At 48.0% G+C, this 19,354-nt stretch overlaps 1 protein-coding gene across 1 annotated transcript in view; it reads left to right on the top strand.

Annotated features, from left to right (window-relative positions):
* The first annotated feature begins 3,203 nt into the window (after positions 1-3,203).
* Positions 3,204-19,354, top strand: part of LOC144509469 (BAR/IMD domain-containing adapter protein 2-like 2) — an 88,852-nt gene continuing 72,701 nt past the window's right edge. The window contains exons 1-2 of the mRNA XM_078238380.1: positions 3,204-3,602; positions 10,690-10,765. Coding sequence (XP_078094506.1) covers positions 3,552-3,602; positions 10,690-10,765 — 127 coding nt within the window. The 5' untranslated portion in view covers positions 3,204-3,551. The remainder of the gene's footprint in view (positions 3,603-10,689; positions 10,766-19,354) is intronic.

The following is a 19,354-nucleotide window of genomic DNA, read 5'->3' as shown; positions in this document are numbered from 1 at the left end:
GTACACGGTACATACTCTTGCAACTCGGCCAACGTTGTCTACCTGATACGCTGCAGGAAAGGATGCCTCGAGGCATGGTACATTGGGGAAACCATGCAGACGCTACGACAACGGATGAATGAACACCGCTCGACAATCACCAGGCAAAACTGTTCTCTTCCTGTTGAGGAGCACTTCAGCGGTCACGGGCATTCGGCCTCTGATATTCGGCTAAGCGTTCTCCAAGGCGGCCTTCACGACACATGACAGTGCAGAGTCGCTGAGCAGAAACTGATAGCCAAGTTCCGCACACATGAGGACGGCCTCAACCGGGATATTGGGTTCATGTCACACTATCTGTAATCCCCACAGCTTGCCTGGACTTGCAGAATTTCACTAGCTGTCCTGTCTGGAGACAATACACATCTCTTTAACCTGTCTTAATGCTCTCTCCACTCACAATGTTTGTACCTTTAAGACTTGATTAGCTGTAAGTATTCGCATTCCAACCATTATTCTGTAAATTGAGTTTGTGTCTTTATATGCCCTGTTTGTGAACAGAACTCCTCACTCACCTGAAGAAGGAGCTTAAGGCTCCGAAAGCTTGTGGCTTTTGCTACCAAATAAACCTGTTGGACTTTAACCTGTTAAACTTCTTACTGAGGTGATTAGGGCCAGAGCTGAGACTTCTTGTAACAGGTGATTGAAGTGGAAGGTCACCAGTAGAAAACATCTTTTTGAATCCCAATTGACACTCGGAATTTCACATGTCTAATTTTTCTTAATGAACGCCTGTCATTGACCAGTGATGTTTAAAGACAACCTTGGAACCAAATTAGTTGCTCCATGTTATTGCTTGTCCCTATGTTACAACAGTGACTACATTTGAAATGTACTGCATTGGCAATAAAATATGTGGGATGTCCTGATATTGTGAAAGGGGTTTGGCTGAAACGGGAGAAATGTACGTTTCAAACAGAAGGAGTTACCTACTTAGGGTTCAGGATCGATTCAAAGGTCCAAATGGCCTCCTATCGCCTGTGTTTTTCTATGTTTTTATGGGAGACAACTAGGGCAGCACGGTGGCACAGTGGTTAGCACTGCTGCTTCACAGCTCCAGGGACCTGGGTTCGATTCCCGGCTTGGGTCACTGTCTGTGTGGAGTTTGCACATTCTCCTCGTGTCTGCATGGGTTTCCTCCGGGTGCTCCGGTTTCCTCCCACAGTCCAAAGATGTGCGGGTTAGGTTGATTAGCCATGCTAAAATTGCCCCCTAGTGTCCTGAGATGCGTAGGTTAGAGGGATTAGCGGGTAAATATGTAGGGATATAGGGGGTAGGGCCTGGGTGGGATTGTGGTCGGTGCAGACTCGATGGGCCAAATGGCCTCTTTCTGCACTGTAGGGGTTCTATGGTTCTATGAAACTCCGGTTACAAGAACTGCATGACTCTCATCCAGTTCAAAGTAGAATGAAGGTCCTAGCCAGCAGTTATGTGTAGTGGCCGGGCATTGGCGGGGCGGCACGGTGGCACTGCTGCCTCACAACACCAAGGACCCGGGTTCGATTCCCGGCTCGGCTCACTGTCTGTGCGGAGTCTGCACATTCTCCCCGTGTCTGCGTGGGTTTCCTCCGGGTGCTCCGGTTTCCTCCCACAGTCCAAAGATGTGTGGGTTGGATTGATTGGACATGCCAAATTAACCTTTAGTGTCCGGGATGTGATAGGTTAGGGAGATTGCCAGGGTAACTAAGCGGGGATAGGGTCTGGGTGAGATTGTGGTCAGTGCAGACTGGATGGGCCAAATGGCCTCCTCCTGCACTGTAGGGATTCTGTAATTGACAAGGAAGTAGAAAAGATAGTTAGTCAGTGCCCCAGTTGTGAAGCTCAACAGGCTTTACCACCACCGGTGGATTTGCGTCCATGGGAGTGGCCTGGCTGACCATGGGCGGGTCTACATGTAGATTTGGCTGGGTCGTTTATGGGTCATATGTTCCTTATGATGCAGACTAAGTGATGTTAGATGTGCAAGTAATGAAGTCAACAACAGCCATGGCCACGAGCGACAAGTTAAGGAAGATATTTGCTATCCATGGCATTCCAGAGGTGGCAGTGTCGGATAATGGCACATCATTCATGGCAGAAGGATTCCAAAAATTTCTCAAGTATAATGGCATTCGCCATGTGAGGTAGACACCTTACCACCCGGTATCAAATGGTCTGGCAGAACGTGAGGTACAAACATTTACGTTGTCAATAAAAAAAACAGGTAAATAGACCTCTTTATTTACGCATAGCCAGTTTCATTGGCCATGCTAAATTGCCCCTTAGTGTCCAAAGATGTGCAAGTTAGGTGGATTGGCCATGCTAAATTGCCCCTTAGTGTCCAAAGATGTGTAGATTAGGTGGATTGGCCATGCTAAATTGCCCCTTAGTGTCCAAAAATGTGCAGGTTAGGTGGATTAGCCATGTTAAATTGCCCCTTAGTGTCCAAATGTGTAGATTAGGGTGCATTGGCCATGCTAAATTGCCCCTTAGTGTCCAAAAATGTGCAGATTAGGTGGATTAGCCATGCTAAATTGCCCCTTAGTGTCCAAAGATGTGCAGGTTAGGTGGATTGGCCATGTTAAATTGCCCCTTAGTGTCCAAACGTGTAGATTAGGGTGCATTGGCCATGCTAAATTGCCCCTTAGTGTCCAAAAATGTGCAGATTAGGTGGATTAGCCATGCTAAATTGCCCCTTAGTGTCCAAAGATGTGCAGGTTAGGTGGATTGGCCATGTTAAATTGCCCCTTAGTGTCCAAACGTGTAGATTAGGGTGCATTGGCCATGCTAAATTGCCCCTTAGTGTCCAAAGATGTGTAAATTAGGTGGATTAGTCATGGTAAAGTGCCCCTGATGTGCAGGTTAGGTGGATTAGCCATGGTAAATGCGCGGGGATGCAGGGATAAGGCCTGGGTAAGATGCTCTTTCAGAGAGTCGGTGCAAACTCGATGGGCCGAATGGCTTCCGCCTGCACTGTTGGGATTTTATTGGTGTGCGAGTGTGTAGCAGAGTAAGGTGATTGAGTAGACATCACCCAGCTCAGCTTGCGATGACGGGAAGGGGAGGTGGTGGTGGTGACAACAGCTGTCAACACTCTAACCATTTCATTACAGCTACCATCTCTCTGGGGGGGGTTGGGTTTGCAGTTTCCAGAGAGACTCTCAGAGAGACGGGGTGTGGGGGGGGGAAAAATCTGAGAAATTGTACATCTTACAAGAAAAGTTGTTGAAACCTCTGCTCTCTGACTGAATTCGAGCCGCTTTAAACCGGCTCCGTGGGAAAGAGTCGGGAGTTCCTGTCGGACACAGAGGAGTAACAAAGAGCAAAGGAACTTCTATACTAGTTAATAAATAATTAAAATGATCCGCCTTGCATCTGGGCTGTAGCTGCAGTCTCCGTCCTCCAACGCGGAGAATCTTAATGTCAGGAGGGGGGGGGGGGGGGAAAGAAAAGGACTTTTTTAAGTTGTTCTGAAATCTCTCCTGCGTTTCCCAACCTTATAATATTTATATTTCTTTGCCCTGCCTCGGACCATGGCTCTCTCAGCGGATCAAATCTATCGGTCGACACTGAACACCTATCAGGTGAGTGTTGCCTTACGTAGCTGTGTTATAGCAGGGATTGATTGGGGTCTAAATACTGGCCGTCCCTGTACTGCTTTCTAGAAAGTGTGGCCTCCACTCAATGAGCTGCAGTTACATCGGAACATGGGAACAGAGCGACACGGTGGTCGAGTGATTGGCACACCTGCCTCGCAGTGTCAGGGACCCGTGTTCAATTCCTGGCCTCGGGTCACTGTCTGTGTGGAGTCTACGCGTTCTCCCTGTGTCTGCGTGGGTTTCCTCCGCGTGCTCCGGTTTCCTCCCACAGTCCAGAGTTGTGCGGGTTGGGGGGATTGGCTCGATTGCCCCTTAATGTCGGGGTAAATATGTGAGGTTATGGGGATAGGGCCTAGGGGGGAGGATTGTGGTCAGTGCAGACTTGTTGGGCTAAATGGCTTCCTTCTGCACTGTAGGGATTCTATGAACACTCAGCCCCTCGAGCCCACTCCACCACTTAACAAGATCATGGCTGATCTGTGGCCTAACTCTATGTATCTGCCCTAGGCCCATATCCCTTGACATCCCTACTCAATAAATCTTTGTCCATCTCAGACTTAAACCTAACAATTGAACCAACATCCACTGCCATTTGAGGAATAGAGTTCCAAACCTCCCCCACTCTCTGTGTGTAGAAGTGTTTTCGAACATCTCTCCTCAATGGTTTGACGCTAATTTTTAGATTATGGCCCCTGATTCTAGAATCTTCGGAAACACTTTGTCCTTATCCACCCTGTCCTTCCCTGTAAATATTTAGTAGACTTCTAACAGATCACCCTCCCCTCAATCTTCTGAATTTGAGAGAATAATCTCTCAAATCTAATCTCCCCTCATAGTTTAACCCCTGAAGTCCAGGTATCGTTCCTGCTGTATGATTGGTTTGCAATAAACAGAAGAATGCATCAGCACAGAGTGGCACAGTGGTTAGCACTACTGCCTCACAGCGCCAGGGACCCGGGTTCAATTCTCACTGTCTGTGTGGAGTCTGCACGTTCTCCCCGTGTCTGCGTGGGTTTCCTCCGGGTGCTCCGGTTTCCTCCCACATTCCACAGGTTGATTGGCCATGCTAAATTGCCCCTTAGTATCAGAGGGACTAGCAGGATAAATACATGCAGTTACAGGGGATAGGGCCTGGGTGGGATTGTGGTCGGTGCAGACTCGATGGACCGAATGGCCTCCTTCTGCACCGTAGCGTTTCTATGATTCGATCTCAGGATATTTTAGCACAAGTGGCTTTTTGTACGGAATTTACAGGACAGAAACAGGCCATTCGGCCCAACCGATGTGCTGGCACAATCCCCATCACACATCCCCTCCCACTCTGCCACATTTAATCCTATCAAAGAACAATACAGCACAGGAACAGGCCCTTCGGCCCACCAAGCCTGTGTCCATACGTGGATTCTATCCCTCTGTTCGCCTCCGTTCATGTGTCTATCAAGATACGCCTTGAATGTGGCTAACGTGCCCGTTTCCACCACCTCCACTGGCAGCGCGTTCCAGGCACCCATCACCCTCTGTCTGAAAAACTTTCCCCGCACATCTCCCCTAAACTTACCCCCTCTCACCCTAAACCTGTGCCCTCTTGTAGTTGACCTTTTCCACCCTGGGGAAAAAGCCTCTGACTGTCCACCCTGTCTGTGCCCCTCATCATTTTCTAGACCTCTATCAGGTCTCCCCTCAGCCTCCATCTTTCCAGTGAAAACAATCTGAGTTTATCCAACCTCTCCTCATAGCCAACACCCTCGAGAGCCGGCAACATCCCCGTGAACCTTCTTTGCACCCTCTCCAAAGAAACCATGTCTTGGTAGTGTGGTGACCAGAACTGCACGCAATACTCCAAATGCGGCCTAACTAAAGTTTTGTATCAGGGGGTAGGAAACATTCTGAGAGGGGGTAGGGCAGAAATTATTCAGCCTTAGAATCCAAGCAACATTTGTTCCTGCAAAAACACAGTAAGAAGTCTAACAACACCAGGTTAAAGTCCAACAGGTTTATTTGATAGCAAAAGCCACTAGCTTTCGGAACAGGCTGTTCTTTCGTCAGGTGGAGTGGGAGTCCTGATCACAAACAGGGCACAAAGACACAAACTCAATTTACATGAATAATGATTGGAATGTGAGTCTTTACAACTAATCAAGTCTTAAAGGTACAGACAATGTGAGTGGAGGGAGCATTAAGCACAGGTTAAAGAGATGTGTATTGTCTCCAGACAATACAAGTCTCTTTAAGACTTGATTAGCTGTAAAGACTCACATTCCAATCATTATTCATGTAAATTGAGTTTGTGTCTTTGTGCCCTGTTTGTGATCAGGACTCCCACTCCACCTGACGAAAGAACAGCCTGTTCCGAAAGCTTGTGTGGCTTTTGCTACCAAATAAACCTGTTGGATTTTAACCTGGTGTTGTTAGACTTCTTACTGTGTTTACCCCCGTCCAACGCCGGCATCTCCACATGCTGCAAAAACAGTCAGAGAGACATTCACTGGACATCTTGTTGAGTTATTGCTGCTGTTGCCCTTCATCTATCATTCTACCTCAGTGCATTGAAACCTGACCCAGTAAAACACTTGAAGGTATTCTGGCTGCTTTTCCTGGCTGCCTTTTATTCCCCCCCAGGTTAGGGTGGCCAGAATGTAACTCTCCCCTCTTGCACTGTGAGGTAGAGACTGGAGTGGGGAATATCAAGTTCTGTTAATCAGTTAATTGTTGATCCTAAAGGTATCAGTTTAACAGCACATCATTTATTAACAGTAAACCTGGCGGGCTATTCTTAGCTCATTGTACTATGGGGAGGTGGTGGCAGAGTGGTACTGTCACCGGACCAACTGTGTAGAGATCCCAGCTCTGGGAGTTCGAATCCCACCATGGAATTAAACTGATGGCCATGAAACCGTTATTGTAAAAACCCAATCTGCTTCATTAATGCCACCTTATAGGGAAGGAGATCGACCATCCTTACCTACACGTGACTCCAGACTCTTAACTACCCTCTGAAATAGCCGAGCAAGCCACTCAAGTTCAAGGGCAATTAAGGATAGGCAACAAATCAAAGGGGTGGGTGGCACAGTGGTTAGCACTGCTGCCTCACAGCGCCAGGGACCCGGGTTCAATTCCTGGCTTGGGTCACTGTCTGTTGCGGAGTCTGCACGTTCTCCTTGTGTCTGCGTGGGTTTCCTCCGAGTGCTCCGGTTTCCTCCCACAGTCTGAAAGACGTGCTGGTTATGTGCATTGGCCGTGCTAAATTCTCCCTCAGTGTAGCCGGACAGGCGCAGGAATGTGGCACCTAGGGGATTTTCACACTAACTTCATTGCAGTGTTAATGTAAGCCTACTTGCGACACTAATAAATATACTCAACATTTTAAAATCTGACAATGACCCCAACCCTTGATCCAAGTTCAAATCTCGGTGGAACCTTGCTTTTTGGGTGGCACAGTGGTTAGCACTGCTGCGGCACAGTGGTTAGCACTGCTGCCTCACAGCGCCAGGGACCCGGGTTCGATTCCCGGCTTGGGTCACTGTCTGTGTGTGGAGTTTGCATGTTCTCCCCGTGTCTGCGTGGGTTTCCTCCGGGTGCTCTGGTTTCCTCCCACAGTCATCAGAAAGATGTGCGGGTTAGGTTGATTGGCCGTGCTAAATTGCCCCTTAATGTCAAGGGGATTAGCGGGGTAAATGCATGGGGTTATGGCAATAGGGCCTGGGTGGGATTGTTGTCGGTGCAGACTCGATGGGCTGAATGGCCTCCATCTGCACTGCAGGATTCTATCACACACCAAAGAAGGGGCTGAGAGCAGGAAAGGCAACCCCTGGAGGGGAAAGTTTAAAGGAGATGTGGGAGGGAAGATTTTTACACAGTGGGTGCTAAGTGCCTGGAATGCGCTATCAGAGGAGGTGGTAGAAGCAGATGCAATAGCAACGTTTAAGAGGCATCTTGACAGATACATGAACAGGCAGGGAATAGAGGGATACGGACTGCGTAGAGGCAAAAGGTCTTTAGTTGAGAAAGGCGTCATGTGTTGGCGCAGGCTTGGTGGGCCGAAGGGCCTGTTTCTGTGCTGTACTGCTCTTTGTTCCCCAGAGAGCCTTGACCTCCGACACTTGGCATGGTGGTTTTGTAAGGTTTTTACTTTAGCCACCTGCCCTGGCTCCCGAGGTCTCCCACATACCTCAGCAGCAATCGCACCTCCTCGGTGACACCGTTGAGGTTTAAAGTTGCCTGCCCCCTCACGAGCCCGCCCACTGCCCTTAATTGGTTGATAGGGGCTCACAAGCGGCCAATAAAGAAGCCACATATGGTAACATTGGTGAGTGGGACCTGTTACTGGCAGGTGATGATTCAAGACCTGATAGTTTTTCGCCCAATGGGGAAGGGCATGATGCCCCTCGCAAATTAAGAGCAACGTTTCGGCGCCCTTCCCTCTGAGTCACAAGGTTCTGGGTTCAAGTCCAGCTCCTGGCAGCTTGAATAGAAAAATCGTGACTAGCGGCCGGTCACCAGCTAGAGGAATGAATAATCTTATGAATGAGAAGTTAAACTGAGGGGCCACTTCTGCTGGGTCAGGTGGAGGCAAAAAAGAATTCCCGTGGCACTATTTTGAGGAGGAGCTCCCTGGTATCTTGGCCAATTCTTATCCATGGACCAACCCTTTAAACAGATAAATCATCCGACCCAACTGTTTGCCCCTCTCCCATGGCTACATTCATGGCCTTGTGTCCTTGGAGAGGGAGTATGCGGCCTCCACTAGTTTGGCACCGTCCGTGCTGTGGGCACCATCGGGGCTGAAGTGCGCTATTGGCCTCCAGAGCGACAATTTAATTTAATTGGGTAAAGTTCCTTTTATATATTTTTTTCTTTAATCATCGTATCCCTCGGGGGGGCTATCATTTCATAGAATCCTAACAGGGCAGGAGGAGGCCATTTGGCCCATAGGGTCTGCACCGATTCTCTGACAGAGTATCTTACCCAGCCCCACCACCCAGCTCGATCCCATGACTAATCCACCTAACCTACACATCTTTGGACACTAAGGGACAATTTAGCATGGCCAATCCAACTAATCTGCACATATCTGGGCATTAAGGGACAATTTAGCATGGCCAATCCACCTAACCCGCACATCTTTGGACACTAAGGGGCAATTTAGCATGGCAAATCCACCTAACCTACACATCTTTGGACAGTAAGGGGCAATTTAGCATGGCCAATCCATCTAACCTGCACATCTTTGGACACTAAGGAGCAATTTAGCATGGCCAATCCACCTAACCTGCACATCTTTGGACACTAAGGGGCAATTTAGCATGGCCAATCCATCTAACCTGCACATCTTTGGACACTAAGGAGCAATTTAGCATGGCCAATCCACCTAACCTGCACATCTTTGGACACTAAGGGACAATTTAGCATGGCAAATCCACCTAACCTGCACATCTTTGGACACTAAGGGGCAATTTAGCATGGCCTATCCATCTAACCTGCACATCTTTGGACACTAAGGAGCAATTTAGCATGGCCAATCCAACTAATCTGCACACATTTGGGCACTAAGGGACAATTTAGCATGGCCAATCCACCTAACCTGCACATCTTTGGACACTAAGGGGCAATTTAGCATGGCAAATCCACCTAACCTGCACATCTTTGGACACTAAGGGGCAATTTAGCATGGCCAATCCATCTAACCTGCACATCTTTGGACACTAAGGAGCAATTTAGCATGGCCAATCCACCTAACCTGCACATCTTTGGACACTAAGGGACAATTTAGCATGGCAAATCCACCTAACCTGCACATCTTTGGACACTAAGGGGCAATTTAGCATGGCCAATCCATCTAACCTGCACATCTTTGGACACTAAGGAGCAATTTAGCATGGCCAATCCAACTAATCTGCACACATTTGGGCACTAAGGGACAATTTAGCATGGCCAATCCACCTAACCCGCACATCTTTGGACATTAAGGGACAATTTAGCATGGCCAATCCACCTAACCCGCACATCTTTGGACATTAAGGGACAATTTAGCATGGCCAATCCACCTAACCTGCACATCTTTGGACACTAAGGGGCAATTTCGCATGGCCAATCCACCTAACCTGTACATCTTTGGACACTAAGGGGCAATTTAGCATGGCAAATCCACCTAACCTGCACATCTTTGGACACTAAGGGGCAATTTAGCATGGCCAATCCACCTAACCTGTACATCTTTGGACACTAAGGGGCAATTTAGCATGGCCAATCCACCTAACCTGCACATCTTTGGACACTAAGGGGCAATTTAGCATGGCCAATCCACCTAACCTGTACATCTTTGGACACTAAGGGGCAATTTAGCATGGCCAATCCACCTAACCTGCACATCTTTGGACACTAAGGGGCAATTTAGCATGGCCAATCCACCTAACCCACACATCTTTGGACACTAAGGGGCAATTTGGTTTAACTGACTTTTATTTTTCGTTTGGTTAAGCTGTTTGTTTTACCGGAAGTGTCTAAAGCTGGTCTAAACCCTTCATTATCACATTGCTGTTTCTGGCATCTTGCTGTGCTCGGATTGTTTTCCACAGTTGACCGCTTTTCAGAAAGTTCTTTCTTGACCGTAAGGTGCTTTGAGACGTCTGCCGATTGTGAGAAACGCAGTCATTCGATTCCCTGGCCTCTTGAAAGTCAGATCCCGTCAACAAAAATCTTAAAAATCGCAGAGTTTTTAAAAAAAGTGTAAATCTGCTTTCATTCCAACTCTTCTCCCCACCCTCCCTTAGTAATTTTATGTTAATATTTTGTCACGGGCTGCCAAAACAGGCATGGCGCTGTCGAGAGAAAATAACTGTGCAAAGTTCTCTGAGTGACAAAATGTTCCGATCAAGTATTTGCCTGCCTTTGGATCCGTAAGCCAAGAACAGCACAGTCTTTCTCTACTTACACTCCTGTTTTCTTTCCTTGAATTTAATAAAAGGCTCAGTAATTCGTTTGACCCTGTGGATCAAAGCAAGATGCACTTGGCCCTTTGTAATTCAATGCTTGTGTTGTCTGGTCCTCTAATTGTCTTTGTGTCTGATTGCAGAACATCACGGATCAGTTCAATCCGGGACTGCAGAATCTGGTGTTCCTTGGGAGCAATTTTGTCAAAGCTTTCCGCAGTAGGTATCCCATTCCTGCCATACTTTTTGTTCTCGTGTCCACGTTGTTTTCAGGTTAGTTGGACCCCAAGATTGAACGATAAGGGAGCAGATTTATTTCGGCTTACCAAACACCTTCAGAAAAACACTAACCCCCACCCAGTCGGCAAACGGGCTAACCCAGCCCATCCGGCTCTCCCCCTACTGCCCAGTTGGTTGTTCAGGGACCAAAAGAGAAAACGCTGGAAGATCTCAGCGGGTCTGGCAGCATCTGTAAGGAGAGAAAAGAGCTGACGTTTCGAGTCCAGATGACCCTTTGTCAAAGCTAAAAGGCCGAGAAAGTGGGAGATATTTATACTGCTGGGGGAGGGAATGAAAGCTGATTCATAGCCACAGAAACCGGGGGAAAGGCTGCTAATGGCAGCCCACAGAGAGAATAGAAGGTGTGAATGGCCAATGACAGAGAAGCTAAAACCATTCGGACCTCTTAGCCTTTCCCCTGGTTTCTGTGGCTATGACTCATCTTTCATTCCCTCCCCCTGCAGTATAAATATCTCCCACTTTCTCGGCCTTTTAGCTTTGACAAAGAGTCATCTGGACTCGAAACATCAGCTCTTTTCTCTCCTGACAGATGCTGCCAGACCTGCTGAGATTTTCCAGCATTTTCTCTTTTGGTTTCAGATTCCAGCATCCGCAGTAATTTGATCTTATCCATATGGTTGTTCAGGGAACTTTCTGTGCAAACTCCAAACAGACAGTCACCCGAGGCCTGAATTGAACCCGGGTCCCTGGCGCCGTGAGGCAGCAGTGCTAACCACCGTGCTGCCCGTTTGAGGGGAAGCATTGGCGTAGTGGTATTGCCACTAAGAATCCAATTCAAATTTCACCATCAGCCGTGGTGGGATTTGAACCCGGGTCCTCAGAGTATTACCCTGGGTCTCATGCCCCCTAAATATTATCTTGGGGCCTCTGGATTGCCAGGCAAGTAACAGCAACAGGGACAGAGGTTGTGGCGTACTGGTATTGTCACTGGACTAATAATCCAGAGATCCAGGGTAATGCTTTGGGGATCCGGGTTCGAATCTCACCACGGCGGATGGTGAAATATGAATTGAATAAAAGTCTAATTGCAACTATGAAAACATTGTCGATTTTCGCAAAAACTTATCTGGTTCACTAATGTCCCTTAGGGAAGGAATTCTTACCTGGTCTGGCCTATATGTGACTCCAGATCCACAGCAATGTGTGGATGTCTTGCTGAAGTTGTACAAGACATTAGTAAGATCACACTTGGAGTACTATTCACCCTATTATAGAAACTAGAAAGAGTGCAGAATAGATTTACTGGGATGCTACCGGGAATTGATGGTTTGAGTTATAAGGTGAGGCTGGATAGACTGGGACATTTTTCCCTGAAGTGAAGGCGGCTTAGGGGGTGATCTTATAGAGGTCTATAAAATAATGAGGGGCATAGATCAGTTAGACAGTCAACATCTTTTCCCAAAGGTAGGGGAGTCTAAAACTAGAGGGCATAGGTTTAAGGTGAGAGGGGAGAGATACAAAAGGGTCCAGAGAGTCAATTTTTTCTCATAGAGGGTGGTGAGTGTCTGGAACGAGCTGCCAGAGGCAGTAGTAGAGGCGGGTACAATTTTGTCTTTTAAAAAGCATTTAGATAGTTACATGGGTAAGATGGGTATAGAGGGGTATGGACCATATGCGGACAATTGGGGCTAGCTTAGTAGTTTTAAAAAAAAAGGGCAGCATGGACAAGTTGGGCCTGTTTCCATGCTGTAAACCTCTATGACTTGTAACTGCCCTCTGAAATGGCCTTGCAAGCCACTCAGTTTAAGGGCAATTAGGGATGGGCAATAAATGCCGGCCCAGCCAGCGATGCCCATATGCCAAGTAAGGATGAAAAACAGAGAATGTGCGTGAGAGAGGGTGTGAATGAGTGCGTGAGGGAGGGAGCGGTAACTGGGCAATCCCTGATCCTTGACAAAAATGATCGTTCTTCATGTCTGAGCCTGGGAACTGAGGGAGAGCTCGAAGGCACGTGGACTTGAATAATAGACAGCTCCAAATGTGCTTGGGGCCACATTCCACCAGGGCACTGAGACCTCCACAACTCAAACAGAATGATCAGAGAGCACCAGGCCAAAGAACCCGTGTCAGATTCCAGCAAAGTCAGAGCTCCAGGCAATAAAACTGAGCTCCTGGACACCGAACAAAGAACACGGCTTATGAACACATGGTTTGTTCTTGTTGTTGTTATATTTAAGCAGTCTTGCCAGTTCTGATGTGTATCAACTGTTGTACCTCATGATCTTTCATGTTGCTTCAATGGTGCCAAATTGCCATGTTTGTCTGACTGTGTTTTGTTTTTGCTGCACTCAGTCTGATACGGGGCTGAGTGCTGACTTGTTTATAATAATCGCCCACCTTCACTGGAATTACGGTCAGCGTTGACGCTTGTCGGGATGTGGTGTCATGGGAATCAGGTTCTTTCTCCTGACCCCCTCCCCACAAAGGGGTGGCACGGTGGCACAATGGTTAGCATCTGGATATAAATTGTCCCACTGGGAAGACGCAGCATGGGTTCATGAAGGGAAGGTCATGTTTGACTAATTTGGTGGAATTCTTTGAGAACATTACATGTGCAGTGGACAATGGGGAACCTGTGGATGTGGTGTATCTGGATTTCCAGAAGGCATTTGACAAGGTGCTGCACTAAAGACTGCGACATAAGATAAAGGTGCACAGTGTTACGGGTAATGTATTAGCACGGATAGAGGATTGGTTAACTAACAGAAAGCAAAGAGTGGGGGTAAATGGGTGTTTTTCTGGTTGGCGATCAGTCACTAGTGGTGTGCTTCAGGGTTCAGTGTTGGGACCGCAATTGTTTACGATTTACATAGATGATTTGGAGTTGGGGATCAAGTGTAGTGTGTCAACATTCGCCGATGACACTAAAATGAGTGGCAGAGCAAAGTGTGCAAAGGACGCTGAAAGTCTGCAAAAGGATATAGACAGTCTAAGTGAGTGGGCGAGGGTCTGGCAGATGGAGTACAATGTTGGTAAATGTGAGGTCATCCATTTTGGTAGGAATAACAGCAAAATGGACGATTATATAAATGGTAAAAAATTGCAGCATGCTGCTGTGCAGAGGGACCTGGGTGTCCTTGTGCAAGAATCTCAAGGAGTTGGTTTGCAGGTGCAGCGGGTAATTAAGAAGGTAAATGGAATTTTGTCCTTCATTGCGAGAGGGATGGAGTTTGAAAACAGCGAGGTTATGTTGCAGCTGTATAAGGTGCTGGTGAGGCCACACCTGGAGTACTGTGTACAGTTTTGGTCTCCATCACGAGAGAAAGGATATACTGGCACTGGAGGGGGTGCAGAGGTGATTCACTAGGTTGATTCCGGAGTTGAGAGGGTTGGCTTATGAGGAGAGACTGAGTAGACTGGGGCTTTACTCATTGGAATTCAGAAGAATGAGGGGAGATCTTATAGAAACATTTAAGATTATGAACGGAATAGATAAGATGGAGCAGGGAAGTTGTTTCCACTGGCGGGTGAAACTAGAGCTAGGGGGCATAACCTCAAAATAAGCGGGAGCAGATTTAGGACTGAGTTGAGGAGGAACTTCTTCACACAAAGGGTTGTGAATCTGTGGAATTCCCTGCCCAGTGAAGCAGTTGAGGCTACCTCATTGAATGTTTTTAAGGCAAGGATTCATACATTTTTGAACAGTAAAGGAATTAAGGATTATGGTGAGCGGGCGGGTAAGTGGAGCTGAGTCCACAAAAAGATCAGCCATGATCTTATTGAATGGTGGAGCAGGCTCGAGGGGCCAGATGGCCTACTCCTGCTGCTAGTTCTTATGTTCTTATGCACTGCTGCCTCACAGCGCCAGGGACCCAGGTTCAATTTCGGCCTTGGGTCACTGTCTGTGTGGAATTTGCACATTCCCCCCCGTGTCTGCGTGGGTTTCCTCCGGGTGCTACAGTTTCCTCCCACAGTCCAAAGATGTGTGGGTTAGGGTGGATTGGCCATGCTAAATTACCCCTTAGTGTCAAAAGTTAAAGCTTATTTATTAGTCGTAAGTAAGGCTTACATTAACACTGAATGAAGTTACTGTGAAATTCCCCAGTAGCCACAGTTTGGCATCTGTTCAGGTCAATGCACCTAACCAGCACGTCTTTAAGACAGTGGGAGGAAACCGGAGCACCCGGAGGAAACCCACGCAGACACGGGGAGAATGTGCAGACTCCGCACAGACAGTGATCCAAGCCAGAATTGAACCTGGGACACTGATGCTGTGAGGCAGCAGTGCTAACCACTGTGCCATCCCTTTTTGGGGGGGTCCATACCAGGGGGACTAGCTAGGATGAATAACTGGAGTTACCTGGATAGGGCCCTGAGTGGGATTGTGATTGGTGCAGACTCAAGGGGCCAAATGGCCTCCTTCTGCACTGTAGGGAATCTATGATTCTATGAATGATGGTTGCGATTGGATATTGGAAGACAATCTGATCAGTGCTTTGTTCTTTTGAGATATTTGGTGCTGGCTGCCTTCCTCATCCACTCTTCCTTGCCCAGAGGCTGCCTTCATTTGGCATCTAACATGTCCCAACTGGAGGACCCACTGGGCCCACCCAATACCCCATGGTGCAGTGAGGAGTTGGAGCCACGCCAAGGCTGTATCAGGTGAATCTGGCAGATTTCCCTTCTCTAAAGGATATTCTGAACCAGTTTGAACTTTTATAATAATACAACAGCACCCATAGAATCATGCATTTGTGCCACACAAGTGCCAAGCAGTGACCATCTCCAGCAAGAGAGAATCTAACCATCTCTCCTTCCCATTTAATGGCATTACCTTCACTGGATCCCCCCACTATCAACACCCTGGGGGTTATCGTTGACCAGAAACTGAACTAGACCCAGTCATATAAATACTGTGGCTACCAGAGCAGGTCAGAGGCTGGGAATCCTGCTGTGAGTAACTCACCTCCTGACTCCCCAAAGCCTGTCCACCATCTACAAGGCACAAGTCAGGAATGTGATGGAATACTCCCCACTTGCCTGGATGGGTGCAGCTCCAACAGCACTCAAGAAGCTCGACACCATCCAGGGCAAAGCAGCCCCGCTTGATTGCCACTCCTTCCACAAGCATTCAATTCTTCTGACACCCAATGCATAGTGGTAGCAGTGTGTACCATCTACAAGATGCACTGCAGCCACTCACCGAGGTTCCTTAAACAGCATCTTCCAAACCCACGACCTCTACCATCTAGAAGGACAAGGGCAACAGATACCTGGGAACACCACCACCTGGAGGTTCCCCTCCAAGACACTCACCATCCTGACTTGGAAATATATCGCCCGTTCCTTCACTGTCGCTGGATAAAATTCTGGAAGCAGTTTGAAGCAATGTGACATTTGTGTGTGTGTGGGGAAGCTCATTAACTCTATGGGTGGGTGCTTCCTAAAAATAAGACCAATTACTTCTTGTTGACCAAGTTAAACTCCCTAACAGCGCTGTGGGTGTACCTACACCTCAGGGATGGTTCAAGAAGGTGGTTCACGGACTTTCAAGATGGCACCGGGAATCGAACTCGGGTCCCTGGCACTGTGAGGCAGCAGTGCTAACCACTGTGCCACCCCCACGTCTCCTCACCATTTATTTCATGGGGTGAGGGCATTGCTGGCTGGAAACTATTGCAGATACATTACAAACTAGAGCAGACAGTGTTTGGGCTCCCCGATACCGTGTCACAGCAGATAGCTTGGAGAAATACTGATATCCCACACACAAATAAACCCAAAACTCCACATTGAATCTTAAATATTCCACAGCTAAATATTTAAACAGATAATAAAACTAACTCACCATTTTTAGTTGGAACGTCTTTATAGTTCCATCTACTTCTCTCCTGTGTATATAGGAGCTTGAAGATTGTTACTGTTTGGCTGCTCATCCCTAATTGGCCTTGATGTGTAGTCAACCCCCTTTAATCTCGAAGGCGGCACAGTTGTTAACACTGCTGCCTCACAGCGCCAGGGACCCGGGTTCGATTCCCGGCTTGGGTCACTGTCTGGGTGGAGTTTGCATGTTCTCCCCGTGTCTGCGCGGGTTTCCTCCGGGTGCTCTGGTTTCCTCCCACAGTCCAAAGATGTGTAGGTTAGGTGGATTGGCCATGCTAAATTGCCCCTTAGTGTCCAAAGATGTGCAGGTTAGGTGGATTGGCCATGCTAAATTGTCCCTTGGTGTCCAAAGATGTGCAGGTTAGGTGGATTGGCCATGCTAAATTGTCCCTTAGTTCCAGGGGGACAACAAGGTAAATACGTGGGGGTTACGGGGATAGGGCCTGAGTGGGATTGTTCTCAGTGCAGGCTCGATGGGCCGAGTGGCCTCTTTCGGCACTGTAGGGATTCTATGGATTCTATGATTCTACATGTTTAGGGTGCTGGGGGGTAGGTACAGGGGAGATGTTAGGGGGTAAGTTTTTCACACAGAGGGTGGTGGACGAGTGGAATCGGCTGTCGTCAGTGGTGGTGGAGGCGAACTCAATAGGGTCTTTTAAGAGACTCCTGGATGAGTACATGGAGGGTTACAGGTAGGTCTAGAAGGTAGGGATGTGTTCGGCACAACTTGTGGGCCGAAGGGCCTGTTTGTGCTGTAGTTTTTCTATGTTTCTATGTGACTCCAGATCCGCAGCAATTTGGTTGACTCTTAATTGCTTTATGAACTCAGTTCAAGGGCAATTAGGGATGTGCAACAAATGCGGGCGACACCCACAACCCATGAAAGATTTTTAAAAACACTTGACCTCCGACCTTCAACCTCCCACCCCAGCCCGCTATTGGTCACTTCATAGAATCCCTACAGTGCAGAAGGAGGCCCTTTGGCCCATCGAGTCTACACTGACCACAATCCCACCCAGGCCTATTCCCGTAATCCCACATATTTTACCCTGCTAATCCCCCTGACACTAGGCTCAATTTATCCTGGCCAATTAACCTGACCTGCGCATCTTTGGACTGTGGGAGGAAACCCACGCAGACAAAGAACAAAGAACAGTACAGCACAGGAAACAGGCCCTTCGGCCCTCCAAGCCTGTGCCGCTCCTTGGTCCAACTAGACCAATCGTTTGTATCCCTCCATTCCCAGGCTGCTCATGTGACTATCCAGGTAAGTCTTAAACGATGTCAGTGTGCCTGCCTCCACCACCCTACTTGGCAGCGCATTCCAGGCCCCCACCACCCTCTGTGTAAAAAACGTCCCTCTGATATCTGAGTTATACTTCGCCCCTCTCAGCTTGAGCCCGTGACCCCTCGTGATCGTCACCTCCGACCTGGGAAAAAGCTTCCCACTGTTCACCCTATCGATACCCTTCATAATCTTGTACACCTCTATTAGATCTCCCCTCATTCTCCGTCTTTCCAAGGAGAACAACCCCAGTCTACCCAATCTCTCCTCATAGCTAAGACCCTCCATACCAGGCAACATCCTGGTAAACCTTTTCTGCACTCTCTCTAACGTCTCCACGTCCTTCTGGGAGTGCGGCGACCAGAACTGGATGCAGTACTCCAAATGTGGCCTAACCAGCGTTCTATACAGCTGCATCATCAGACTCCAGCTTTTATACTCTATACCCCGTCCTATAAAGGCAAGCATACCATATGCCTTCTTCACCACCTTCTCCACCTGTGTTGCCACCTTCAAGGATTTGTGGACTTGCACACCTAGGTCCCTCTGTGTTTCTATACTCCTGATGACTCTGCCATTTATTGTATAACTCCTCCCTACATTATTTCTTCCAAAATGCATCACTTCGCATTTATCCGGATTAAACTCCATCTGCCACCTCTCCGCCCAATTTTCCAGCCTATTTATATCCTGCTGTATTGCCCGACAATGCTCTTTGCTATCCGCAAGTCCAGCCATCTTCGTGTCATCCGCAAACTTGCTGATTACACCAGTTACACCTTCCAAATCATTTATATATATCACAAATAGCAGAGGTCCCAGTACAGAGCCCTGCGGAACACCACTGGTCACAGACCTCCAGCCGGAAAAAGACCCTTCGACCACTACCCTCTGTCTCCTATGGCCAAGCCAGTTCTCCACCCATCTAGCCACTTCTCCTTGTATCCCATGAGCCTTAACCTTCTTAACCAACCTGCCATGTGGGACTTTGTCAAATGCCTTACTGAAATCCATATAGACGACATCCACGGCCCTTCCTTCATCAACCGTTTTTGTCACTTCCTCAAAAAACTCCACCAAATTTGTAAGGCACGACCTCCCTCTTACAAAACCATGCTGTCTGTCACTAATGAGATTGTTCCGTGAGGAGAATGTGCAAACTCCTCACCGACAGTGACCTGAGGCCAGAATTGAACCTGGGTCCCTGGCGCTGTGAGGGAGCAGTGCTAACCACTGTGCCAGCGTGCTGCCCAAGACTTGACAACTCTATCCTTGTGGCTCCGCCTTTCATGCCAATCCATTTCCATATTGGCCAGTTCTTGATAGCCTACCTTGTTCCTTATCGCAGCACTTTTTTTAGGATTAACAAATGCGCCCTGGTTTTCTGACGGCCCTCTAGT

The sequence above is a fragment of the Mustelus asterias genome, chromosome 21, assembly GCF_964213995.1.
Source record: "Mustelus asterias chromosome 21, sMusAst1.hap1.1, whole genome shotgun sequence".
Taxonomy (NCBI): Eukaryota; Metazoa; Chordata; class Chondrichthyes; order Carcharhiniformes; family Triakidae; genus Mustelus; species Mustelus asterias.
Note: the sequence above shows the minus strand (reverse complement) of the source record. Positions and strands in the feature narration are given on the sequence as shown.